An 18,458-nucleotide genomic window follows, 5' to 3' on the forward strand; every position below is an offset into this window, starting at 1 on the left:
AGTTCATATTTATATCAAAAGACAGCTTTTTACATTGGCGTGTGATGTTCAGAAATTGTATTCCCACCGAAAACTTCCGGTGAATTTACTAAATTACTCATGATAAATGTTGACAAAATACATAACAATTATTTTAAGAATTATAGATACAGAACTCCTTTATGCAATCACGGTGTCAGATTTTAAAATAGCTTTTCGGCGAAAGCACATTTTGTAATATTCTGAGTACATAGCTCAGCCATCACGGCTAGCTAATTTGACACCCGCCAAGTTCGGGGCAACCTAAACTCAGAATTAGTATTAGAAAAATTGGATTACCTTTGCTGTTCTTCATCAGAATGCACTCCCAGGACTGCTACTTCCACAACAAATGTTGTTTTTGTTCCAAATAATCCATAGTTATGTGTAAATATCTCTGCTTTGTTTATGCGTTCAGGTCACTATCCAAAGGGTAATGCGCGAGTTCATTTCGAGACAAAAAATTCAAAATGTTCCATTACCGTACTTAGAAGCATGTCAAACGCTGTTTAAAATCCATTTTTATGCTATTTTTCTCGTAAAATAGCGATAACATTCCAACCGGACAATAGTGTATTCATTCAAAAAGGAAGAGAAAAAACAGCGTGCTCACGTGAACGCGCATATCCAATCTCTTAGTCACCAGGCATGCCACTCAGAAACTGAGCTACCATACTCTGCCCAGAGACAGGAGACGCCTCAATCCACGTTCTGAAGGCTTTAGAAAGCCAATGGAAGCCTTAGGAAGTGCAACGTAACCCCACAGATACTGTAGTTTCGATAGAGAATCAAAAGAAGAACTACAAATTCTCAGACAGGCCACTTCCTGCTTGGAATTTTCTCAGGTTTTTGCCTGCCATATGAGTTCTGTTATACTCACAGACACCATTCAAACAGTTTTAGAAACTTCAGAGTGTTTTCTGTCCAAATCTACTAATAATATGCATATTCTCCTTTCTGGGCAAGAGTAGTAACCAGTTTAAATTGGGTACGTTTTCTCATCCGGCCGTGAAAATACTGCAATACTGGACACCTCAATAAGACAGACATAAACTCAGCAAAAAAAGAAACGTCCTGTCTCCCTGTAGCACTGTCTTAGGCATCTCACAGTACAGACATTGCAATTTATTACCCTGGCCACATTTGTAGTCCACATGCCTCCTTGCAGCATGCATAAGGCACATTCACGCAGAAGAGCAGGGACCCTGGGGATATTTGTTTTGGTGTTTTTCAGAGTCAGTAGACAGGCCTTTTTAGTGTCCTAAGTTTTCATAACTGTGACCTTAATTGCCTACCGTCTGTAAGCTGTTAGTGTTTTCACTTCATGCGGATCAGTGGGACGCTAGCGTCCAATCTCGACAACTTCCGGTGAAATTGCAGAGCGCGAAATTCAATTTACAGAAATAGTAATATTCAACATTCAGGAAAATTTAAGTGCCATACATCCTGTTGGGGATAGGGGGCTGTATTTGCACGGCCGGATAAAAAACGTACCCGATTTAATCTGGTTACTACTTCTGCCCAGTAACTAGAATATGCATATAATTATTGGCTTTGGATAGAAAACACCCTAAAGTTTCTAAAACTGTTTGAATGGTGTCTGTGAGTATAACAGAACTCATATGGCAGGCAAAAACCTGAGAAGATTCCTTACAGGAAGTGGCCTGTCTGACCATTCCTTGAGCTTCTTGACTCTGTTTATTGAAGACTGGGGATCTTTGCTGTAACGTGACACTTTCTACGGCTCCCATAGGCTCTCAGAAGGCGGGAAAAAGCTGAATGATGTAATTCCAGCCCCAGGCTGAAACACATTAGCGCTTTTGGCAAGTGCTCTATCAGAGGACAATGGGCTGAGGCGCGTGCACGAGTCGATGTTTTTATTTTCTATCGTCTTTGAACCTAAACACAGATTCCCGGTCGGAATATTATCGCTTTTTTACGAGAAAAATGGCATAAAAATTGATTTTAAACAGCGGTTGACATGCTTCGAAGTACGGTAATGGAATATTTAGAAATGTTTTGTCACGAAATGCCTCGTGCGCGTCACCCTTCTTTACCATTCGGATAGTGTCTTGAACGCATGAACAAAACAGAGGATATTTGAACATAACTATGGATTATTTTGAACCAAACCAACATTTGTTATTGAAGTAGAAGTCCTGGGAGTGCATTCTGACGAAGACAGCAAAGGTAATAACATTTTTCTTATAGTAAATCTGATTTTGGTGAGTGCTAAACTTGGTGGGTGTCTAAATAGCTAGCCCTGTGATGCCGGGCTATCTACTGAGAATATTGCAAAATGTGCTTTCACCGAAAATAGCGAGTGCATAGAGGAGTTCTCTATCTATAATTCTTAAAATAATTGTTATGTTTTTTGTGAACGTTTATCGTGAGTAATTTAGTAAATTCACCGGAAGTTTGCGGGGTGTATGCTAGTTCTGAACGTCACATGCTAATGTAAAAAGCTGGTTTTTGATATAAATATGAACTTGATTGAACAAAACATCCATGTATTGTATAACATAATGTCCTAGGGTTGTCATCTGATGAAGATCATCAAAGGTTAGTGCTGCATTTAGCTGTGGTTTGGGTTTATGTGACATTATATGCTAGCTTGAAAAATGGGTGTCTGATTATTTCTGGCTGGGTACTCTGCTGACATAATCGAATGTTTTGCTTTCGTTGTAAAGCCTTTTTGAAATCGGACAGTGTGGTTAGATTAACGAGAGTCTTGTCTTTAAAATGGTGTAAAATAGTCATATGTTTGAGAAATTGAAGTAATAGCATTTCTAAGGTATTTGAATAACGCGCCACGGGATTCAACTGGCTGTTTAGTAGGTGGGACGATTTCGTCCCGCCGACCCTAGAGAGGTTAAAGCTTGATTTCTTGTTAAAACCTGTTGGGGCTAGGGGGCAGTATTGAGAATCTTGAAAAAATATGTGCCCATATTAAACTGCCTCCTACACAAACTCAGAAGCTAGGATATGCATATTATTATTCTTTTTGGATAGAAAACACTCTGAAGTTTCTAAAACTGTTTGAATGGTGTCTGTAAGTATAACAGAATTCATATGGCAATCAAAACCCTGAGACAAATCCTAACAGGAAGTGGAAATCTGATCTGTGGAATCACTTTCAAGCCTTTGCCTATGAAACACACAGTGAGTTAGGATTCATTTAGCACTTCCTAAGGCTTCCACTAGATGTCACCAGTCTTTACAAAGTGGTTTGAGTCTTCTCCGGTAAAAACTGACCGAACGAGAAGCCTGGAAAGTTTGTCATAAGGGGAAGGACATTACTACTATGACACGCATGCATGTGGGGGACTCTTTCGTTCTGAAACGTTTTATAAGACAATGCAATCGTCTGCCTTGAATATTATTGAAGTTCTGATTGAAAAGTGCTCTAAAGATTTATGCTATACAACTTTTGACATGTTTGAATGAACATAAATATATATTTTTTGTACTTTTCATGGCGACATGTTCCAAGTGCTAAAAAGGTAAAGAAGAAATTAAAAAAAAAAAGGAAAAAAAAATTAAAAAAAAAAAAAAAATATCATATTTAAACATTTGGAGTAGCCTACAGAACGTGGAAACGACAAGGAGCTAATATCGAGCAAAACCAGATTTGTTGTGGATCAGGGATTCCTGTAAGTGCCTTCTGATGAAGTTTATCAAAGGTAGGTGAATATTTCTAATACAATTTATGATTGTAGATGGTTCCAAGATGGCGCTGGTATCTATCGCCTAGCTTATTTTTCTGAGGATAGTACCTCGTTTATTGCAAAGTGTGATTTCCCAGTAAAGTTATTTTGAAATCTGGCAATGCGGTTGCATTGATGAGATGTTAATCTATAATTCTTTGAATGACAATATTATATTTTACCAATGTTTTCGAATAGTAATTTTGTAAATTGTAGCGCTGATTCACTGGCGGTATTGGAGGGAAAATATTTTCTGAACATCACCGCCATTGTAAAATGCTGTTTTTGGATATAAATATGAACTTGATAGAACAAAACATGCATGTATTGTCTAACATAACGTCCTAGGAGTGTCATCTGATGAAGATTGTCAAAGGTTAGTGCATAATTTTAGCTGGTTTTCTGCTTTTGGTGACGCCTGTCTTTGCATTGAAAATGGCTGTATGTAATGTTTTGTCAATGTACTGTCCTAACATAATCTAACTTTATGCTTTCGCCGTAAAGCCTTTTTGAAATCGGACAACGTAGTTCGATTAAGGAGATGTTTATCTTTCAAAGGGTGTAAAATAGTTGTATGTTTGAGAAATTTGAATTATGACATAGAAGTTAATCCAGCCGCTGTGTCAGATTTCAAAAAGATTTACGGTGAAAGCACACTATGCGATTATCTGAGGACACGCCACTTTCTTTCAATTTTCGTCTAAATCTAACTGCCTGTAGCTCAGGGCCTGAAGCAAGGATATGCATATTCTTGGTACCATTTGAAAGGAAACACTTTGAACTTTGTGGAAATGTGAAAGGAATGTAGGAGAATATAACAGAATAGATCTGGTAAAAGATAATACAAAGAAAAAAACAACTGTTCTCATGTTTTTTTTGCACCATCATCTTTGAAATGCAAGAGAAAGGCCATAATGTATTATTCCAGACCATGTGCAATTTAGATTTTGTCCACTAGATGGCAGCAGTGTATGTGCAAAGTTTTAGACTGATTCAATGAACCATTGCATTTCTGTTAACAATATTGGCTTATATCAAGACAAATATATGGTAAAGAAAGAGTGTTCGCTTTCCAGTCTTTTCGGTCCTCTGAAGCAGTTGGTAGTCATCAGGTTGTCACCGTCAAAAACACCATCCTTGGAGAGCAATTCTGATGTAATAATTTTGTTCGAACTGAGCAAACATTTATGTGGTGAACTAGAACTGCCCGCATCCTCCTTCCTTCGCGACTGCTACAAGATCAAATAGAGCCAAGCAACCAGCATAGCAACAGACGCTTTCATTCATTATGTAATCCGGTCAGAATTTTGCAAGTTCTAGCAACAGCCCTAGCAACAGACGCTAGAACGCATTGAATCCCATTGTATGATAGTGATGGCGCCGGAAGGTAGGGCTGCTGCCTTATTGGCTCTCAACCAATCATGCTATTTTCTATTTATTTATTACGTTGTTCATAACTTTTTTGTACATAATGTTGCTGCTACTGTCTCATGACCGAAAAGAGCTTCTGGACATCAGAACTGGGATTACTCACCTCAAATTGAACGAGGAGTTCTTCAATGAGTCGGCCACGAGGGATATACTGCAGACACCCGACCAGGCACCGATCCCGTGATTCGCTGGAGAAGGAAACTGAGGTTTCGAGGCAAAAGATCCTGGTGCCTTGAGAGATCAGGCGGCGAGTGGCTAATCTGCCCTTGGCTTCCATTCTGCTAGCTGACGTTCAATCGCTGGAAAATAAATGGGATGAACTGAAAGCAAGTATATCCTACCAACGGGACATTAAAAACTGTAATATCTTATGTTTCACCGAGTTGTGACTGAACGGCGACATTAAGAACATACAGCTGGCGGGTTATACACTCTATCGGCAAGACAGAGGAGCAGCCTCTGGTAAGACACGGGGCGGGGGGCTATGCATTTATGTGAACAATGCTGGTGCACGATATCTAAGGAAGTCTCAAAGTTTTGCTCACCTGAGGTAGAGTATCTTATGAAAAGCTGTAGACTACACAATCTACCTAGAGAGTTTTCATTTGTATTTTTCGTAGCTGTCTACATAGCACCACAGAGCAAAGTTGGCACTTAAACCGCACTCAATGAGCTGTATTTCGCCAAAAGCAAACAGGAAAACGCTCACCCAGAGGTGGTGTTCCTCGTGGCCGGTGATGTTAATGCAAGGAAACTTAAATCAGTTTTACCAAATTTCTATCAGCATGTTAAATGTGAAACCAGAGGGAAAAAATTCTAGACCACCTTTACTCCACACACAGAGACGCGTACAAAGCTCTCCCTTGCCTTCCATTTGGCAAATCTGACCATAACTCTATCCTCATAATTCCTGCTTACAAGCAAAAATTAAAGCAGGAAGCACCAGTAACTCGGTCTATAAAAAAGTAGTCAGATGAAGCAGATTCTTCCGATGGCATTGAGGAGTACACCACATCAGTCACTGGCTTTATCAATAAGTGCATCGAGGACATTGTCCCCACAGTGAATGTAGATACATACCCCAACCAGAACTCATGGATTACAGACAACATTCGCACCGAGCTAAAGGGCAGAGCTGCCGCTTTCAAGGAGCGGGACTCTAACCCAGAAGCTTTTAAGAAATCCTGCTATGCCCTCCGACGAACCATCAAACAGGCAAAGCGCCAATACAGGACTAAGGTCGAGTCGTACTACACCAACTCCGACGCTCGTCGGATGTGGCAGGGCTTGCAAACTATTACAGACTGCAAAAGGAAGCACAACCGAGAGCTGAACAGTTTCACGAGCCCACTAGACGAGCTAAATAACTTCTATGCTTGCTTCGAGGCAAGTAACATTGAAAATATCATGAGAGCATCAGATGGAATACCAGGACGTGTACTCCGAGAATGCGCTGACCAACTGGCAAGTGTCTCTCTCCCTGTCTGAGTCTGTAATACCAACATGTTTCAAGCAGACCACCATAGTGTTCATGGGCACAGGGACTAAGGTAACCTGCATAAATAACTACCGACCCATGAAATATTTTGAAAGGTTGGTCCTGGACCACTTCAACACCATTATCCCTGAAACCCTAGACCCACTCCATTTGCATATCGCACCATCAGATCCACAGATGATGCAATCTCTATTGCACTCCACACTGCCCTTTCCAACCTGGACAAAAGGAATACCGACAGTGGCTTGCGAAAGTATTCACTCCCCTTGCCATTTTTCCTATTTTGTTGCCTTTTGGGGGGTTTGTATCATTTGATTTACACAACATGCCTACCACTTTGAAGATGCAAAATATATTTTATTGTGAAACAAACAAGAAATAATAATAAAAATTTGAGCTTGCATAACTATTCACCCTCCCCCTAAGTCAATACTTTGTAGAGCCACCTTTTGCAGCAGTTACAGCTGCAAGTCTCTTGGGTATGTCTCTATAAGCTTGGCACATCTAGCCACTGGGATTTTTGGCCATTCTACAAGGCAAAACTGCTCCAGCTCATTCAAGTTCGATGGGTTCCGCTGGTGTACAGCAATCTTTAAGTAACACCACAGATTCTCCATTGGATTGAGGTCTGGGCTTTGTCTAGGTCATTCCAAGACATTTAAATGTTTCCCGTTAAACCACTCGAGTGTTGCTTTAGCAGTATGCTTAGGGTCATTGTCCTGTTGGAAGGTGAATCTCCGTCCCAGTCTCAAATCTCTGGAAAACTGAAACAGGTTTCCCTCAAGAATATTCTTGTATTTAGCGCCATCCATCATTCCTTCAATTCTGACTAGTTTCCCAGTCCCTGCCGATAAAGAACATCCCCACAGCATGATGCTGCAAAATAGCGTTTTCCTTGATGGCCAAAAAGCTACATTTTAGTCTCATCTGACCAGAGTTGTCAAAAGCGTCGTAAAGGACAGACCAAGGCGCAGCGGGTATAGTGCTCATCTTCTTTATTTTAATGAGAACACTTTTAACAAAATAACAAAAACGACAACCAACAGTTCCGTCAGGTACGTAGACAAAACGGAAAACCACCAACCACAAAACCCAAAGGAAAACAGGCTGCCTAAGTATGGCTTCCAATCAGAGACAACGAAAAACCCCTGCCTCTGATTGGAAACCATACTCAGCCAAACATGGAAAAATGAAACATAGAAATAGAAAACTAGAACCAAAATCCCCTAGAACAAAAAAACCCAAAACACACAAAACAAACACCCCATGCCACGCCCTGACCATACTACAATGACAAAAGACCCCTTTACTGGTCAGGACGTGACAAGAGTACCTTCTTCCATATGTTTGGAGAGTCTCCCACATGCCTTTTGGCGAACACCAAGTGTACGGCTTAAAGTGGTCCTATGGACAGATACTCCAATCTCCGCTGTGGAGCTTTGCAGCTCCTTCAGGGTTATCTTTGGTCTCTTTGTTGCCTCTCCGATTAATGCCCTCCCTGCCTGGTCCATGAGTTTTGGTGGACGGCCCTCTCTTGGCAGATTAGTTGTGGTGCCATATTCTTTATGATGGCTTTAATGGTGCTCTGTGCAAAGTTTCGGATATGTTTTCATAACCCAATCCTGATCTGTACTTCTCCACAACTTTGTCCCTGACCTGTTTGGAGAGCTCCTTGGTCTTCATGGTGCCGCTTGCTTGGTGGTGCTCCTTGCTTAGTGGTGTTGCAGACTCTGGGAATTTTCAGAACAGGTGTATATTTACTGAGGTCATGTGACAGATCATGTGACACTTAGACTGCACACATGTGGACTTTATTTAACTAATTATGTGACATCTGAAGGTAACTGGTTGCACCAGACCTTATTTAGGGGCTTCAAAGCAAAGAGGGCGAATACATATGCAAGCACCACAAAATACCTTTTAATAATAATTTCACTTCACCAATTTTGACTATTTTCTGTATGTCCATTACATGAAATCCAAATAAAAATCTATTTAAATGACAGGTTGAAATGCAACAAAAAATGAAAAACACCAATGGGGATGAACACTTCTGCAAGGCACTGGATGTTTTATTTATTTCACCTTTATTTAACCAGGTAGGCAAGTTGAGAACAAGTTCTCATTTACAATTGCGACCTGGCCAAGATAAAGCAAAGCAGTTCGACAACATACAACAACACAGAGTTACACATGGAGTAAAACAACATACAATCAATAATACAGTAGAAAAATAAGACTATATACAATGTGAGCAAATGAGGTGAGAATAGGGAGGTAAAGGCAAAAAAAGGCCATGGTGGCAGAGTAAATACAATACAGCAAGTAAAACACTGGAATGCTAGATTTGTAGTAGAAGAAAGTGCAAAGTAGAAATATAAATAATGGGGTGCAAAGGAGCAAAACAAATAAAATAGATAAATACAGTAGGGGAAGAGGTAGTTGTTTGGGCTAAATTATAGATGGGCTATGTACAGGTGCAGTGATCTGTGAGCTGCTCTGACAGCTGGTGCTTAAAGCTAGTGAGGGAGATAAGTGTTTCCAGTTTCAGAGATTTTTTAGTTCATTCCAGTCATTGGCAGCAGAGAACTGGAAGGAGAGACGGCCAAAGGAGGAATTGGCTTTGGGGGTGACCAGAGAGATATATCTGCTGGATCACATGCTACAGGTGGGTGCTGCTATGGTGACCAGTGAGCAGAGATAAAGGGGGACTTTACCTAGCAGGGTCTTGTAGATGACCTGGAGCCAGTGTGTTTGGCGACGATTATGAAGCGAAGGCCAGCCAACGAGAGCGTACAGGTCGCAGTGGTGGGTAGTATATGGGGCTTTGGTGACAAAACGGATGGCACTGTGATAGACTGCATCCAGCTTGTTGAGTAGGGTATTGGAGGCTATTTTGTAAATGACATCGCCGAAGTGGAGGATGGTCAGTTTTACGAGGGTATTTTTGGCAGTATGAGTGAAGGATGCTTTGTTGCGAAATAGGAAGCCAATTCTAGATTTAACTTTGGATTGGAGATGTTTGATGTGAGTCTGGAAAGAGAGTTTACAGTCTAACAAGACACCTAGGTATGTGTAGTTGTCCACATATTCTAAGTCAGAACCGTCCAGAGTAGTGATGCTGGACACGCGGGCAGGTGCAGGTGATGTCGGTTGAAGAGCATGCATTTAGTTTTACTTGTATTTAGGAGCAGTTGGAGGCCACGGAAGGAGAGTTGTATGGCATTGAAGCTCGTCTGGAGGGTTGTTAACCTCTATGGGCTAGGTGGGACGCAAGCGTCCCACCCGTGGTGCACTCCATCAACAGCAAGTGCATTTCAAGAGCGGCAAATTTGAATCCAAATAAATGTCAAAATTCAAATTTTTCAAACATACAACTATTTTACACCCTTTGAAAGATAAACATCTCTTTAATCTAACCACGTTTTACGATTTCAAAAAGGTTTTACGGCGAAAGCATACATTTAGAGTATGTTAGGACAGTACATTTACAAGAGTTGTGTGTAATGTTTTGTCAATTCAAAGACAGGGTCACCAAAACCATAAAACCAGCTAAAATGATGCACTAACCTTTTACAATCTCCATCAGATGACACTCCTAGGACATTATGTTAGACAATGCATGCATTTTTAGTTCTATCAAGTTCATATTTATATCCAAAAACAGCGTTTTACTATGGCATTGATGTTGAGGAAATCGTTTCCTCCAATAACCGGCAGTCAAGTCAGCAACACAAATTAAATAATTAAAATTAGAAAACATTGGTAAAATATTATATTGTCATTTAAAGAATTATAGATTTACATCTCTTGAACGCAATCAACTTGCCAGATTTAAAAATAACCTTACTGGGAAATCACACTTTGCAATAATCTGAGCACTGCGCCCAGAAAAATACGCGTTGCGATACAGACAAGCCGTCATGTTGGGGAGATCTAAAATCGAAAATACTATGTAAATAATCCATTACCTTTATTCTCTTCATCAGATGTCACTTCCAGGTATCACAGGTCCATAACGAATGTAGTTTTGTTCAAAAAAGCTCATCATTTATGTCCAAAAATCTCTGTCTTGTTAGCACATGATCTAAGCCCGCCGGACTTCACTTCATGAACGAGGGGAAAAAATATATTTCCGTTCGTTCAAACATGTCAAACGTTGTATAGCATAAATCATTAGGGCCTTTTTTAACCAGAACATGAATAATATTCAAGGTGGACGAATGCATTCTCTTTTATAACGTATTGGAACGAGGGTACCCAACATGAACTCGCGCGCCAGGTGTCTAATGGGCCATCATCGTTCCATGGCTCTTGTTCGGTCAGATCTCCCTCCAGAAGACTCAAAACACTTTGTAAAGGCTGGTGACATCTAGTGGAAGCAATAGGAAGTGCCAAAATATTCCTCAGCCCCTGTGTTTTTCAATGGCATAGGTTTAAAGGTAATACAACACATCAGGTATCCACTTCCTGTCAGAAAATGTCTCAGGGTTTTGCCTGCCAAATGAGTTCTGTTATACTCACAGACACCATTCAAACAGTTTTAGAAACTTTAGTGTTTTCTATCCATATATAATAAGTATATGCATATTCTAGTTACTGGGTAGGATTAGTAACCAGATTAAATCGGGTACATTTTTTTATCCAGCCATGCAAATACTGCCCCCTAGCCCTATTAAGTTAACACAGTGTCCAAAGAAGGGCCAGAAGTATACAGAATGGTGTCGTCTGCATAGAGGTGGATTAGAGACTCACCAGCAGCAAGAGCGACATCATTGATGTATACAGAGAAAAGACTTGGCCCAAGAATTGAACCCTGTGGTACCCCCATAGAGACTGCCAGAGGTCCGGTATGTGAGAATGATATTCATTGACTACAGCTCAGCGTTGAATACCATAGTGCCCTCAAAGCTCATCACTAAGCTAAGGACCCTGGGACTAAACACCTCCCTCTGCAACTGGATCCTACACTTCCTGAAGGGCTGCCCCCAGGTGGTAAGTGTAGGTAACAACACATCCGCCATGCTGATCCTCAACATGTGGGCCCCTCAGGGGTGTGTGATCAGTCCCCTCCTGTACTCCCTATTTGGCATGACAAATCGTGTCACCCTAAAAGGCTGAGGATTTTAGGGTGAAAAAGGTCCCACAAATCTGCTCCAGAAATAAACATTTTTAGCTACTGTAAAAAGAGACAAGCGGTTTTCTGCAATGTAAAGGCGCAACCACAGACACAAAGCCATGCTCCATTTGTTTCTATGGGAGAGGCTGTGGTATAGCTAAGCCCAGAGCCATATAGAAATAATTGACTCTGGCTAAATCTAATCATACTTTCCTGAGTTTAAATGGTTTTCACAGATAAAGTAAAATGATGATACAAATTTAACAGCCTGAGGGCACTGGACTTGCAACAACAATACAGAGGTAACCATGTGCCATTTAATGTATCATCTGACAGCCACTAGTGCTGCCAAGTCTAAATTACATGTGCATTCATTTTTGTGTTACATAATTATTTTTAAAATCAAGATCAGGAAAAGTTTCGAAGTATACCTGAGAGGTCCTCAACTCACACCAGTGTGCGGCGGCACATCGATAGGGAACCACTGATCTAAGTTACCAAATAATCAACATCTTAGATAAGAAACCTACGTTTGAACGAAAATGTTGTGACGGCTGTCTTTGGAGAGAGTGAACCAAGGTGCAGCGTGGTTAGTGCTCATCATGAATTTATTGAAGATAGAACACTATAAACACAAAAAACAAGAAACCGACAGCCAAACAGTTCTGTCAGGTGCAAAACACTAAACAGAAAATATCTACCCACAAACCCCAAAGGAAAAACAGGCTGCCTATGTATGACTCCCAATCAGCAACAACGATCTACAGCTGTTCCTGATTGAGAGCCACACATGGCCAAACCAAAGAAACAAACCAACATAGAAAAATAAACATAGAACGCCCACCCATGTAACACCCTGGCCTAACCAAAATAGAGAACCAAAAACCCCTCTCTATGGCCAGGGCGTTACAAATGTATGACTTTTATCACAGGAGATAATTCCAATCTATTGGAAATAGTGGAAAAATATATTGCGTGTGTGTAGTACTCCATTAAAGAAATACAAAGTGGCACGCCCGACTTTACACAACCATATGACGTACATAGGAAAATCAAATAACTAAAATACTTTTGTTCATATGTATTTATATACTGTATATGTGTGCATGCGTGCGTGTGTGCGTTGCTTTCATACATGCAGTCTTTCTCTTCTTTCAAGGAAGTGTATTTGTGTTCCTGGCAGTTGCTGGACAGTTTCAGTGCCACAGGTGTGGTATCAAGGGGATAGAGAGAGAGGAAGCTGCTTTTGCATGACACTATTATTAGACAAGTTAGAGAACCAAGAAACCACCTCAGATCAACTGATAACAGAATGTTGAAGTCTTAGTTGAGTATTACAGATATAGCCTAACGTTGTTTTAATCTGTCCTGGGAGGAAGTACAGCTGTAAATTGGCTCCATAGATAACTCTGCCAAGCAGAAACACTCCAATCAGTAATGTTTTTGGACAAAGGATGTGTCCTTCTCCCAGCATTAGCATCCAGTGGATGTCTCAGTAAAAACAAAATTACTTTATTAAAGTGAAAAAGGACACAGACATTACAGGATACACTTATATTTAAAGATACTGTACAATAGAAATGAATGAATTAAAAATAACATCACCACAATGCTTGTATAATATTGACAACAACAATACTAATCAATCATAATCAATAATATTTTGGATATATCCATACCATTATTACTAAAGAACACTACTGAACACCATAATCATCCCAGACCATTATCTTTCTAGTCTAGACTCATCTATCTCTGCAGTCCATCATGTGTTCTTCACTGCTTCATCTGAAAAGAGGCAGAGACAGATACAGGTTAATACAATAAGCAGACAGCAAAGTAGAGCAATGTAGGTTACCTTTGGCCCACAAAGAGTTTCTCATCTCTCCTCCGTGTATATAATCATATTTGGAAGGTAAAGGAGCAACTCTCACTCACAATCAAATCAAATCAAATGTTATTGGTCACATACACATATTTAGCAGATGCTATTGCGGGTGTAGCGAAATGTTCGTGTTCAATTAAACACTTGATACCTTATATTTTTATTTGAAATCGTGACGTTTCAGCTGCCAATGGCCTTCATCAGAAGTCTACAATCACATGAAATAAGTGGTGTCAGTACCTTGACCAGGCTGAGCACTGTGCTGTAGGTGAGAGAGAGAAGAAAGAGGATGATGAAGGAGGAGGTGGTGGACCACAGGCTGCTGAACTCATCCTCATCGTTGTCCGTGCAGCTCAGAGCGAAGCTCGCCTCAGGCTCAGTCAGTGGGATGTTCTCTGAGAACAGGGAGAGAGACAGGTGGTGAGGAATGGACATATACTTGTGTCTGTGTGTGTGTGCGTGTTCATGTGTGTCTGCGTGTTTACGTGTGTATGTGTTCATGTGTGTCTTTGTATTCTACACCTGTATTATTCTTTATCATTTTCTAACAAATACAGCTACATGAGTTCAAATGATATGGACACACACAGACAGACACACACAGACACACACATCAACACACAAAGAACACATGAAACTGACCTGTGCAGACTCATATCTTGTCCTAATATTAACATGCACACCCACTCACATTATGTCAAACTACACTTATACACTAAATAGTACGTCCATGACCACCTGATTGGAAGCATAGTACTACTATGTAGGCTATTCAGTACTGTTGTGTCTTTTCATGCCAAACAATTGTCTTCATTCTGTTTTTATATGTACAGTAGACCAGTATATTTTCTAAGACTTGAAGTAATTGATATACGAACTCGAAACGATGTGATGTTAAATGCAGTATTGTTTATTAGCCAGCCTCCACATTAGGAAGACACATTGAATAATGACAAAGTACAACAATGGCAACACAAGGCTGTGCAGTAGGACTGACAACTTACAAAACAGTAGACTGGACAATATCACATTAGACAATATGTTACAGTCAACAAAACAATGACAACACTAACATGTTAACTTTAACTCAACAAGGACAACAATGAATGACATCAAAGAGGACAACAGGGGACAGTCCTAGCCATTGGCTATTCTGACCCACAGAGGAGTTAATAAGGAGAAAGAACAACACAACGCACACAGATTAAAATCACATATCTTGACATGAGTTACCCTTGGACTTCGACACACTGTCCTCCTTAGATGCGGTGTTGTTGTCCAAGCTGTCGTGCCTGACGGCGCATGTGAAAAGCACTTCCGTGTCCCAAACATTCTTGGTGGTGGTGAAGACGCTGGTGACAAGGTAGCTGCCTTTCTGGGTTTTCTGAGGAGGGCTGGTGACCCCCTCCTGATAATTGTCTTCGCCCACCTTCCCCACCTTCCCCACCTTCCACATGATGTAGACGTCACAGAGAGACGGACTGAGCACCAGGCACAACAGAGTCACTTCCCCCTCCAGGGGGTCTTCCTTTGGGACAAGGTGAACGGACACTGAAGGGGCTTGACCTGAAAGAGGATTGATTTTAAGGAGAAACATTACTCTTGTTCGTGTAACCCCAGGAGGTTGGTCGCGCGTTAATTGGGGAGGATGGGCTCGTGGTAATGGCTGGAGATGAATAAGTGGAACGGTGACAAATACATTAAACATGGTTTCCATGTGTTTGATGCCATTCCATTTACTACGTTCCAGCCATTATTATGAGCCGTCCTCCCACAAGCAACCTCCTGTGGTTTAGGCACATATGAAAACCAGTATGTGAATATCAGTTTAAAATCCAACCAAGTGGTCCTTATCCCTGGATCTGGAGCAACACAGGGGTGTGCTGGTTTCTGTTCTAGTCCAGCACTAACACACCTGATTCAACTAAGCAAAGGTGATGATAAGTTAATGATTAGTTGATTTGATGACTCAGGTGTGTAAGCGCTGGGCTGGAGCAAAAGTCTGCACATTCTGTGCCTCCCTCTCCAGAACCTGGAGTACGTGACCACTTATCACAACCACATTGAGATGTCTCAATGACCTACTTCCTTTGGTGAAGCTGAGTTCCTGAACGACCGGTGTGTCTTCACCACTCTTCATGGCAGAACACTGGACTTTGTTCACATTGGTCCACTCCATCTGGTTTATGGTCAGAGTGCTGACCCTGCTGTTCAGGTTGCCCTTTGATTCAATAGGTTTCAGGTCGACGTCATCAGTCTTGGCCTGTTCGTTGACCTGCCAGGTGATATTGGTACCAGACACTGTGTCTTGGTCTGTAGCAGTGATGACACAGTCCAGTACTGCTTGGTTGTCCATGAACACCTTTTTCACACTCGGTGGGTTCAGAGTCACCGTCAGCGGTTCTGAAAGGGGAAAGAAGCCGTGTGAAAGCAGGACATGTTAATGTTACTGATGAGGAACTACACTAAATAATAGAGATCCTGTATGTGAGCATGACATCAATTGTAGTACAGTCTTCTCCTATGTACAGACCTGTTTTGGAGATCGTCTTGATGGTGGTTTGTCCCTGGTGCTGCACCACACAGCTGTACTTGACCTTGTTGTTCCAGTCAGTGTTGATGACCTTCAGCAGACTGCTGGCTGAGAAGAGGCCTGACGGCTGTTGGCCTACAGTAGGGGTCGGGCCCTCCACCTCCGTTTCATTCTTCTTCCAGATGACAGTGACTTTGTTGGGGGCGAAATCTTCAATCATACACATCAGGTACTGGGTTGTGCCAATAGGCCCCGACAGCAAAGACACTGTTGGAGGCTTTGAGACTGAGTAGGGGGAGGAAAATGTCTGCATGTTAGTTTAATCGCTTATTGAAATAAGACATCCAGGGTAAACACCAAGCATAATTTTATAGTCAGGTTTTCTAAACAGAAATAGTTTACATCACAAACATTAAAATGCAGTCTTTAGAAAAATAGAACCAACTTCATAGAAAAATACAATATAATGACCACATCATACCTGGTTTATTGATGACTGCTGTCTTTCCACCTCCAGGATGTTCCACAGAACAATGGAAAGACGTTGCAGTATCCCAGACATCCTTAGCCACACGGAGCTGACTGACTCCTGTGTAGGTTCCCCCGCTCTGGACTGCCGGGTATTGGACGAAGTCCGTCAGCGTACTCCTGCTGGCGTCTGTCCATTTGAAGGTGAGTGAGGAAGGTGAAAAGCCGGTAGCGAGACAACCGATGCTGTAGACATTGTTAGAAGGGGTTCCACAGTTCATAAGAGTGAGTAGAGTAGGGGGGGCTGTGGTTGCTGCAAGAAGGAAATAAATAAAGAAAGAAAGAAAGGTAACACTTTATTTGAATGTACAGAAATGACCAGGTATCTACTTGGAATTACCATGGTAAAAATGGTCATTACACAGTTATAACCTAATAACTACTTTTTAATTTAATCTGGCACTATAAGGCACCATTTAATTCCATGTAGTTGGTTATAATTACCACTACGTTTCTAGTTTTATTAGTTGTATGTACAGGATACAAATAGTTACTTTCAGGTTCCTTCTCAACAATGCAACAACAATAAGAAATAATAAAATATACGAATATGAACATAAAGTAACTGGCTCAGTAGAATACAATAAACATTTTAGAAAAGGTATAATACATGACGGCACAATTAAATACACATGAACACATTCAATTGTAGACACATTTACCAGTGAAAACAGAACTGTAAAATAAAACATACTGTTCCACTAATAAAACATTTGAATGTAATTATTTTTATGGATTAAGGTGATGCCAATTAATACTCAATTCAATACAGGCTAAGATTAACTCTTATAATTATACCCTATAATCGGTTTATGTGTTTGACTCCCATATGAATAGCCTACATTTTTGTTTTTACATGGTCATTTTAGACCTAAAACAAAGCCTACATAATCAACTAATTAAACATCAATCACAAAAAGTGAAAGACTTATGTGGACAGATGAACAAACGATATACTGCCTTACCTAGGTGTGCTACACTAACAACATTATCCAAGTAATAATGTCTACTTTTCTCCATAAAACAATTATTTATCTACAAACTACAACAATTTGATTGCATGAAAAAATTGATATATACAATGGCTTACCTGATGATACTGTGATCATTGTCCCTTTCCCCCAATAGTCAAAGTATCCATACACAGTGTGACAAGGGCATATGCCAAGCAATACAAAAACGACCCTCTTTACAACAATCTGTTTCAACTAATCATGATAACTTCAACTTCAATGTAAATTGGTTTGTAAAAACAAATCTAAATAGATACCACATTGTCACATAGTCACACTTGATCAACAATGTATTTCCACAACGAACGAATGGTTTTCTATTTATAAGACTTTAGGAAACAGACTTCTGCATTATTCTACAACAGCAGAATCTAGAAATTGAGGAACTATTTGACTTTCAAGGAAATAAGCAAATTGAGGTAAACCATTTCTATGGCGGACTATGAACAGGTCTATTCAATGACACTTTGCATCTGAAAAATGCAAAAGCCAAAAATATGTTCTTTCTACACTCAACATAGAATGGGAAAATTAAACATTTGATGGATATAATACATTTAAGTTTGCTTACCTGTTGAGACGGTGACTTGTGTCCCTTTACCCCAGTAGTCAAAAGCGTCACAGTGCTATGTCTCCATTCACTACCTGTACAAAAACCCTGCACCTCAATAGGCAGCTTTAAAGTTGTGATTCTGAATCCAACAGATGAAAATATAATGCCATATC

At 40.5% G+C, this 18,458-nt stretch overlaps 1 protein-coding gene and 1 gene segment (V, D, J or C); one reads left to right on the plus strand and one right to left on the minus strand.

Annotated features, from left to right (window-relative positions):
* The window catches only part of LOC106601675 (uncharacterized), a gene marked incomplete in the record, with an annotated part of 737,295 nt that overhangs the window by 158,530 nt on the left and 560,307 nt on the right, over positions 1-18,458 (plus strand).
* LOC123741715 (Ig mu chain C region membrane-bound form-like) lies at positions 13,264-18,109 on the minus strand. The segment is given in 7 exon segments: positions 13,264-13,561; positions 13,899-14,053; positions 14,892-15,224; positions 15,744-16,061; positions 16,192-16,476; positions 16,673-16,972; positions 17,810-18,109. Coding segments are annotated over 7 exon segments (1,422 nt in total).

Source organism: Salmo salar, chromosome ssa03, assembly GCF_905237065.1.
Source record: "Salmo salar chromosome ssa03, Ssal_v3.1, whole genome shotgun sequence".
Taxonomy (NCBI): Eukaryota; Metazoa; Chordata; class Actinopteri; order Salmoniformes; family Salmonidae; genus Salmo; species Salmo salar.